Genomic DNA, 10,157 nt, shown 5'->3' on the forward strand with positions numbered 1-10,157 from the left:
AACAGGTGTCAACTATCACACCCACAGCAGTGACAACTGCAACAGCATTAATGTGGGGTTGGGAATCATAAAAACCAATTAGTGCTAAAAATTATGAGAATACAGTTAATTAAGAAAAAAGAGCATGTGATTGGGAGATAGAAAAGGATTCATAATTTCAAAAATTGAACAGAGAGAATGCAGAAGAGATGTAGCACGTGTTGGTTATAAAGGAGCAGAAAAAAACAGAAGTCAAACAGTAAATGGAGGGTGGAAGAGAACAATAGAATTGGGCTTTCAGAAGAAAGAAAAAGAAGAGAAACAGACAAAGAAACAATAAAATATAAAACCAAATATAGTAATAAAAATCCCTAAACCTCTGAAGACAAGGGGAAGAAAAACTTTTAAAAATGTTAAACATTTTCAAAAATGCTAAAAATGAGAAAAAACACTTATGTGCATGTATATGTTTCCTTGAAATCATCAGAACAGTAAAAAAAAAAAAAAGCAAGGTGGGGGCAGGGGAAACATGCTTAATGAGAAATTAAAGAATCATTTCCACCGAGATGTTCAGAATAGTCAGTGAGACTAGACAGTCAATGCCTGGATTATCTTTCTTCCATTTCTAGTTGAGCCATGTACTGAGCAATATAATGAGGTCTGAGAAGGATTTGCAATGCTTCCCAGGCTCACTTTTAATACTTGGGCTAAAACCTGACTTTTGTCTCAGCCTCCAGAGGAGCTGGGAACTACAGGTGAACATGAAGGGGCTTCCCTTCAAAATTTTTAATGTGTCTTTTTGTTCATAGGAAAGACTATTGCTATAATTCAAAGGAAAATATGAGAATGATAAAATGGACTCCAGAGACGTGGCCATGGGACTGATGTTCTTATCACAGACTGCAGTAGGAGTTCTGGGAAATTTCTCTCTGCTTTATTACTATTTAGTCCTTTTCTGCAATGAGTGCACATTAAGGTCCACTGACTTGATTCTCAGGCACCTGATTTTAGCCAACACCCTGATCATTCTCTCCAAAGGAATTCCCCAGACAATGACAACTCTTGGGATGAAACATTACTTCAATGACTATGTATGCAAACTTCTTTTGTACATGGAGAGAGTGGGCAGAAGTATGTCCATTTTCATCACCTGCCTCTTGAGCATCTTCCAGAACATCACCATCAGCCCCATGAACTCCTGTTGGAAGGATCTCAAAGGAAAAGCTCCAAAGTACATTGGTTTCTCTATTTCCCTTTCTTGGATTCTATACATGGTGGTGAATTCCATTTTCCCTCTCTATATGTTTAGCAAATGGAGTAGCAAAAATCTGACAAGGAAAACAAATTATGGGTACTGTTTTTCTGAAGCTGGTGACAAAATCACAGAATCAGTATATGCAGCATTGTTTGTATTTCCTGAGGTTGTCTTTTCCATGCTCATGATCTGGTCCAGTGGCTCCATGGTTCTCCTTCTGTACAGGCACAAGCAGAGGGTTCAGCACATTCACAGCATCAAAGTTTCTCCAAGATCATCCCCAGAGTCTAGAGCCACCCAGAGAATCCTTGTCCTGGTGGGCACCTTTGTGAGTTTCTACACCCTCTCCTCCATATTAAATGTTTGTGTTTCCTTTTATTTTAATCCCAGCTGGTGGTTGGTGAACACCAATTCACTCATCTTCATGTGTTTTCCCACTGTCAGCCCCTTTCTTTTCATGAGCCCTGACTCCATTCTATCCAGGCTCTACTTCTGAGGCATAAACCAATTTTAAATTTGATTTCAAGTATATGAATTATATGCTTTTGCACAATATGCAGTTGTTTAGTCTTATTCTTGTTCAAAACACCAATAAAAAACTTTTGAATAGTCACTTGTCTTTCTATTGTAAACCCCAAAGGACATTGGGATTCACAGCTCTCTGAATGTGGTTTCAACATGGCCATGGTGCTGGGAATACAGCTGATTGTCCTCATGATGATGCATAGTGTCCTGTAGATAGTCATTGGAATTTTATAGATGAAGACAAATCAAATTAATGCGTTCTATGTCCTTGGAAGTCCTTTAAATCACAATAACTGAACAAGTGTTATACTCCTGAAAACATTTGCCAGAAGAAAATACAGTAGAGAAATGAGTTGTGGATATTGTAAGCTAACAATTCTCTCTATATTTATCTCACATATCCTTATCTTCTGGTAGAGCTTTTGTTGAAGGGTACGTGGGATGTACATGAGATTAATACATAGTTTTCCAGAAATGTACCATTAGTTTGATTAGAGAATGAAGATGAAATAAACAGAGACCCAGACAAAAGTAGGTAGATGGTAATGGCCCTGAGATTGAAATTTGGTTCACTGAAGGTAGAGCATTATAATGTGGCCATCCTGCCTTACAAAGGGTAATTAAGATCTCTGATGCTTTTTTGAATCCATGCATACTACTGAGGCCTGCCATAATTTGGAGGCCCCAATTAAAAGTAAAGTTACCTAGAACAGCCAAATAAGTCCATACGGGAAGGCACAGGAGAGACTCCTGTCTTTTTAACCAGGCTTAATCTTATTTCCAACTCTTCAGCTCCAAGGCTGCCCTGAAAGCAACCACTTTGAATCTACAGTATGCTGAAAATCATCACTTTTGTAGAGGCTTGTGGAAACAGACATGACTCTGAAAAACAACAAAAAAAAAATCCACAAATTTTCACTCATTAACTTGTTTGATACCTTCTGATAAACCAATTTCTCATAATTTTTCTCCATTTGACCTGCATCAGAATTTGATCACTGTGCACACACTCCAACTCTTGGGGCACATGTCAGCAATAAGCAGCAGCAATTGTTTAATAGTGAAGCATTTAGAAGAGGGAGACTGTCTGGCTGTGTGACAGATGAGAGTGACAGAGGACACAGGGAAATGGGATGACAGAGTTAATATGGTGGAGTGGAGACCCTGGAGGGCGGGTTCACAAAGTGCTGGGGAAGAGCAGAAGGTGGAGAGTGAGAAGACAGGAGGATACCACATGTTGCTCAGGGGCTCAAGTCAGTGCTGGGCTTAGGTTACAAAGACAGCGTGTGTGTGAGGAAGTTGAGGATACTGGGTTCTGGAGGGGAGAAGGATGACAGGTGTCCCATTAACAGAGGGTAAATTGACAATCATGATTCAAAGGCAAAAGGGGATCAAGGTTCCAGGGAAACGTGATAAAAACTGCTGTGTGTAAGATCAATAGAGGAGGATGCAGGTCTTGGTGAGCAGTGGACTAAGGCCCATACAGAGTGTAAATAAAGGAAGTGGAGCTTGGGGGACATGATAGACAAGGGGAGGAAGAAAAGACCTGCACAGGAAAGGTAGGGAGCCTGACAGAGGAGGGGATCTTGGCATAAGTGGGCAACAGCACCCAGGAGCAAAGGGCAGGGGTCTCAGTTTATGAGCAGTGGGTCAAGCTCATGCCTGCAGTTCATGGAGGAGCTGAGGATGCCTGAAATTTGATCTCTGTGGCTTTTCACATCACACCTGTGCATTCCCAGCAAACAGCAGAGCCTGTTTAAATGCTGCATATGGACATGCTGTCCTGGTTGTGTGTGGGAGGTTGGAAGGAATGTAAAGAGTTACTGAAGGCAAGGCCACCTCTTCATGGCTTTCACAGGCATGTGATGAGCACAAATTTACACACACACACACACACACACACACACATCATACTGAGGCACACATGAAGATGAATGTGTGATTATGTGACAGAGAGTGGAACATGACTGTTGTGTTCGTGTCTGCATCGTGAGTGTGTTTAAGGTGAAAGTGAGAGTCTGGGAATGACTGTATATGTATATGTTTCAGTATGCCTGAGTACGAGGGTGCACACTGTGTGTTGTAATATACACATGAGCTGAAATGTACACATGATGTTGATACCGGGCTTAGTAGATCATTCACGGGAGTGTCAATACTTAGATATTGCCCAGCGGGAAGCAAATGAGAGAAAGAAGCTCACTAAATAGTGCCTTGCAAAACTTAGAGGATGCAATCGTCCCTTCACATGTGTAGAAATATAAACAATATGAAAAAGCAAGGGTACAAGCTTCCTTATTAGCCCACAATGAAAAACCTGATTCTGTTTACGTCATATTGGAGTAAATATCAGAAAAAGAATTTACAAAGTTCATACTTTAAAAAATAAGAAATGAATTAAGAAATAAAACACCAAAAATTAAAGATCATTTCAATAAACAGAGATTCTGAAAAAGAACCAAATGAAAGACCCAATAAATCAAAGTTAAAATTTTATTTAAAGCATCACCAATATGAGATCAAAAAGAGAAAATTTTCCTTTCCTGAAAGATAAAATATATTAATTCTGCATATCCAGGAGCAATGGAGATCTTCCCATCTTCTGAGGTTTTCTTCAACTTCTTTCTTAGTGTTCTGTAGTTTTCATTATAGAGGTTTTTCACCTCTTGTGTTACAGGTACCTCTTTATTTCTGTCTGGTCATAAGCCAAAATCTTTAATGACATCTCTGAATGAATGATGTTTGCCTCAAGTGTAGGGTCCAGCATGAAGCCATTAATCCAAGTTTTTACCACTGCTTAAAACATCAGTGAAGTTTCTCAGTTGTCAACAGAGCATATCTATATGGTGAGAATAATGGAATTAGAAGGTACAGATCCTCAAGCAAAGTACTGATTTTCCCCTCATGTTCAATGCAGGGAGTTTATATCACTAAGAGTTTCCTCCTCAAACCTCACTGAGATAAGAATAAGGTAATTTAGGAGATGAAATTAATTCTTTGGTTATTCTTAACAGACAAATTCATTATCCATTCCAGGTCACCTCATTATTTGTTCCAATAACATCAAATATTCATGTCAGGGTTTTATAGTTTGAATATGAGGCATCCTACAATTCTGTTAGCAGTGTTTTACTGCAGGAGTATGCACAGGTGAAATGATTGGATTACGAGTGCTGTAACCTAATAGGTCTATACACATTTGAGCAAACTAAATGGATGGTAATTTTAGGCACTTGGGGCATGGGCTGCAGGAACAAAGTCACTAGGAGTTTATATTTATTCCTGAAACTTTGATTGCTCTCTTGTTGCTTCCTCATTTCTGTGAAGTGAGAAGTATCCCTTTTCCATGCCCTTCCACAGTGATCTTCTGCCTCATTTCAGACACAGAGCAATGGAGTTGGCCAATCACAATCTGAATCTCTGAAACCATGAGCCAACATAAATTTCCTTCATCCTGATTATTTTTCTTCAGGATTTTGGTCAGAGAAATTAAAAGTGAACAGAGAAATTGGTACTGAGAAGTCAGATCCTTGCTGTGACTAGTAAAACCATGTAATTCAGAGCTATTGAAACTGGTTTGTATGAAGGGCTTGGAAAAGTTTGGAGATGCAGGATGGAGATTGACTGAGATGGTTTTAAATGGAGTTTAATGGAAGATTCTGGTTCAAACTCAGAAGACCAGTTGCTGCTAGGAATGCAGACAGTAGAGACTGTGCTTATGAAGACTCAGAGGGGAAAGGTAAGGAATCGGGAATTGGGCTAGAGGTTATGAGTGTTACGTTTTGACAAAGAAGAATCTACATTTTGCTTATGTCCTGAGACTTTGGGTGTTCTGGGGGGAATTTTATGGTGGTGTTTTATTTAATTTGAAGAGGAAGTTTCCAGGCACCATAACATTGCCATTGGCAAGGGTATGGATGACTGCAAGAAGCAGCAGAAGAAAGCAGAGTAGAAGAATTTTTAAAACTTGCAGTTTGGTAAGAAAAAAAAATATGTAAAACTGGGACCAAGGAAGGCAATGCTGTTGAGAGATTACTGCCAATCAAGAGAAGTTAAGTTCTTTGCAAAGGGATAATGAGAAAATTCCTTGAGGGCAATACAAGGATTAGCAGGACCAACCCATCCCTTAAGGTTGTTCAAAAAAAAACTCTTTTGAGAAAAGACCATCAGGACAATGTTCCCACACAGGGATCACAAGGAATCTGTTTTCACAGGAAGTACTCACCATGGTCACCTGCCCAGGCATTCAGAGGATGTTGCAGCCACAGTCCAATGGGGCCCAGATATACTGCTTAACCTGTTGGGAAAGTTTGGTGTCATCCCTGTAGAAATTGCATGGCAGGAATGCAGGATGATGGAATTAAGGCCACACAGAGGCTTCCATTGAGATTTAAAGGGAAAACATGGGAGGACAGGCAACATGTAGCAGGGTTGGAATCCCTTGAGGTAGCTCCTGAGAGGGCAACACATGAAGCAGTAAATGTAAACCTGAAGCTGGATGAAGATCCCTGGTTAAGAGAGAACAGTAATGTGCAACATCTGCTGAGAAAAGCTGCTGGCTGTGGACAGAGCCAAGCAGAAAGAGAGGCCCATGGTTTGCAAATAGCAAATCCCTAAATACAGAGATACCCAAGCCCTTTGGAGATATCATCTCTCTCTCACATGCCCCAGATACACAGGAATTATTTTCCAGCTGTGTTTTGGTCCCATTTTTCTTTTTATACTCCCTAATTCCTCCCTTATTGAATAGAAAAATTGGTATTTATATTTTTGTCCCTGGCATGTTGATATTTATATTCATAATATTTTAACTCATATTCATAACACCCCTAATGATACACATGGCCACACTTTTATAACTTAGGTAGTCACCATGTATGCATCTTGATGACATGTCCACATACACAACAGTTATATATCTACACCTCTGGGTGCCAGAAAAAAAGGGCAACCTTCCATCATTTTTAATTCTACCCATATAATTTCCCACCAAGCTAGTGTGGCATACAGCTCTGTCAACTTTTCCTCACTGTGATGAAGTACCAGAGATAATCAACTCATAAAGGGAAAATGGTCATTTTCAATGGTCCATTCCATGTCCCATTGGTGCCAATACTTTGACACAGACTAGGTGGCACATATGGTGAGAGTTTGTGGCAGAGCAAAACCATTCACCTCGGTAGACGGGAAGCAGACAGGAAGAGAAAGTTCCAGAATCCCACAGTCTTCCTCATGGGCAGCAGCCAGGGATTGAGGACCTCTCACTGGGCCCCACCTCTTAAAGAGTCTGCCCTGAGAACCAGGCCTTTAACACACTGATCTATGGGGACATTCAACATCCAAACATCAGGCATAGGTTAAAACTGGTATGAGTGTGAGCACCTAACACCAAGAAATCTGGTGAGCAGGCCGTAGTGTTTGCAGGAGAGACACTGCTTGGGTGGAGGACAGTGGGATCCAGAAGGGTAAAGGGACAGGGTGTTTGTGGGTAAGAGTCAGGTGAGGCAGACAGTCTGTGGCATGGCAGCATAGAGAGAAGGAGAGAGGATCTGATGGTGTTACATGAAACTGAGTGGTCAATGTGCATTACAGACATTGAGGACATGCAAAGTTCAGAGAGGGGATTTAAGGGCATGGAGCACTGAAGATGCTAAGGAGAGGAGGGCAGGATTTTGTGAGAGTGAAGGAGGAAGTGGGGATGGGGAGATATTTGGCAAAAGGGTGAAAGTCGGTGGTTTGTAGAAGTCACACAGAAGTTCCATGAGGAGTTTAGGAAACGAGGTGTTGTAGGGGTGAGTAGCATGTTTGGGGCAGGAAGATCATGGAAGTAGGCAGTGGTCCAAGGAGGTTAAAACTGTGGGAGGGGGAGATTGAGACAGAGGGAGAGAAGAGACCTGGGCAAGGGGAAACAGGGCAGAGGATAGAGAAGACTCTAGGGGGACAGTGGGCAGGAGTCACCAAGGAAACCAAGAAGAGACTAGGATCCCAGAGGTGGTGAATAACAGGTGTTCCACTACTCACCTGTGTCCCTGTCCTGGGTAAATAATGGTTAAAGAAAACAACAACAAAGACATAAGAATCAAGATAAATATTTCAACTGATATAGTTTGAAATTAAGAAATTTTTCTTATGAAATATGTACATGAATTTTAGAAAACTGATTGGAAATATTTTGTAAAATGAGGAGAAATCAACCTGTGTATACCTGAAAGCTGGAGACCCAGCTCTTCCCACACTGATACCCAATAGAAATCCCTGCTGTGTCTCCAACATGAGGTAGAACTTTCATGGCAAGACTATCCATGAGGCCCCAAACTGAAGCCCCACCTGGGCATCAAGGGAGGGATGATTCATTGCTGGAGACCCCCACAGTGGAATCCTGTCACTAACTGTGAAAATGAAGAGATGGTAACAGGCATATGGAACTTTAAAAGTCAAACACTAGAGAAGTTGTGCTGTGTGGATCTATTTATACAGAATACAAAGGGAAGAAAGTGACCATGTAGTTAGCTGTCACATTGTGGTCACCCAGGGACAGTGACTGGAGAGGAATGGGGAGGAACCAGTGAGGGGGACCTTGCTACTTTTGAACTGGAGCTGCCTGCAGACCTGTAGTCAGCTAGTGAAATCTCACTGAGCAGACCAATCATGACCCATTCATATTATTATTTTAAAGACATAGGAGCAATTAAAAGTACATTGAAAGAAAGTAAACAGATTAATTTACAACAGTCTTATATTGTCAAGTAAGAGGCCAAACATTCTGAATATCTTTACTGTGTGACTATCCCCATGTGTACTATTATATCTAGGTTGATCTAAGATATAGTAAATAGACATCATGAAAGAAAAAAGGTAAAGTATGGAATTATGAGAATAAATTGCAGAAAAGGAATCAATACAGACATTCAAAACACAGAACAAGTGTCATGAAGTACACATGGTTTATTGGTAAACCCTAAACCAAGTATGTCCATGATTGCATTCACATGAAGACTCACTGTAAATTTACAGTCAATTTCTATTGAATATATTCATTTGGACATTTTTTTTCCAAGAGAAAAGACTCAGATATGAATGCCCCATGCACAGCAGTAGCACATCTGACTCCAGAAATAGCTAAGACCTAAGAAATTAATTAGGTAAGATATATTCATGACATTTAACCACTTAATCAACTAGAATGGCAAGACAAACAGGTAATAAATAAATATTATATAAAAGCAGATTGTTATTAGTAAATGAGAATTATTTTAAAATCTCAAATTTGCACAACTTACTTAATTTTTCTAATATTGCTTCATGAATAAAACATAATGATGATCAGACACACTCAGGCAGGTGCAGAGACACACATTATAACACACTATACAAACGTTTGTGCATGTGTTGCACACTTACAGTGTGACTGCTTTATCACTAAGAGTCTGTGGAGATGAGATTGTCCAAAGCTAAATGATGTACATTTTTCTCACATTATTGGCATTCTTCCTATTCTCTCCCAGGCAGAGTGAATCCTGGATGCAGTAGAGTCTCTGCTCATGAACAGAAAGGGGCTGACAGCTGGGAAACACCCAGTCAATATTGCAGCTGTGTTCAACAGGAACCAGCTGGGATTATAAATAACACCTAAACTAACTTGGAACATGCAGGATAGTGTGTACAAAGAGACAAAGGTGCAAACCAGGAGGAGGATGGTTTTGGTGGCTCTGGACTCAGGGGAGGACCTGAGGGAGCTGGACTTATGAACATGCTGCATTCTCTGCTTGTGCCTGTGCAGGGTGAGCACCAAGTAGCTGCTGGCCCAGAGCATGAGCCCCACACACAGGGCATCAGGGAATGTGAGAAATGCTGCCTGCAGTGAATTTAAGGTTTCATCATGTCGAACAGCAGAACAGTATCCAAAATCTTTCAGGCTTGTGTTGTTTTTGTTGCTCTTTTGTCCAGTTATGTACATAAGAAAAATGACATTTACAAGGAGATACAGGATCCAGTTCAGGTTTCTGGAGAAGCCAATGTACTTGGAAATGTTTACTTTAAGCTCTGAACAGCTGGAGTCCGCAGGACTAATCTTAATGGCCTGAAAGACACTCAGGAGGCAGGTGCTGCCAAGGGACACACCCCTGCCCACCCTGTGAAGATAGAAAATCAGCTTGCATTCAACATCATTGAGGAAAATTTTCACTCCAAAAGCTGCCACTGTCTGGGGAACTCCTCTACACAGGAGAGTTAACAAGTTGGCCACAATCAAGTGTTGAAGAATCAAGTCTGTGTGTCTTACCCTGCACCCAGTGAAGTAAAGGACCAGGTAATGGAGGAAAAGAGAGGAATTTCCCAGAGCTCCAACCACAGTCTGTGCCAAGAAGATGATGCCTACAGCCACATCACTGGCTGCCAT

At 40.8% G+C, this 10,157-nt stretch overlaps 2 protein-coding genes across 2 annotated transcripts; one reads left to right on the forward strand and one right to left on the reverse strand.

The window, feature by feature from the left end:
• The first annotated feature begins 833 nt into the window (after positions 1–833).
• On the forward strand, positions 834–1,787 carry LOC101954517 (vomeronasal type-1 receptor 4). Its single transcript, XM_013366018.3, has one exon. It carries the CDS (start codon positions 834–836, stop codon positions 1,728–1,730), a length of 897 nt encoding a protein of 298 aa, XP_013221472.3. The 3' UTR covers positions 1,731–1,787.
• Positions 1,788–9,230: 7,443 nt separating this feature from the next.
• Positions 9,231–10,157, reverse strand: LOC101978284 (vomeronasal type-1 receptor 4). The gene has a single exon (XM_005342912.3). It carries the CDS (start codon positions 10,155–10,157, stop codon positions 9,231–9,233), a length of 927 nt encoding a protein of 308 aa, XP_005342969.2.

Source organism: Ictidomys tridecemlineatus, chromosome 15, assembly GCF_052094955.1.
Source record: "Ictidomys tridecemlineatus isolate mIctTri1 chromosome 15, mIctTri1.hap1, whole genome shotgun sequence".
In the NCBI taxonomy this organism is placed as follows: domain Eukaryota; kingdom Metazoa; phylum Chordata; class Mammalia; order Rodentia; family Sciuridae; genus Ictidomys; species Ictidomys tridecemlineatus.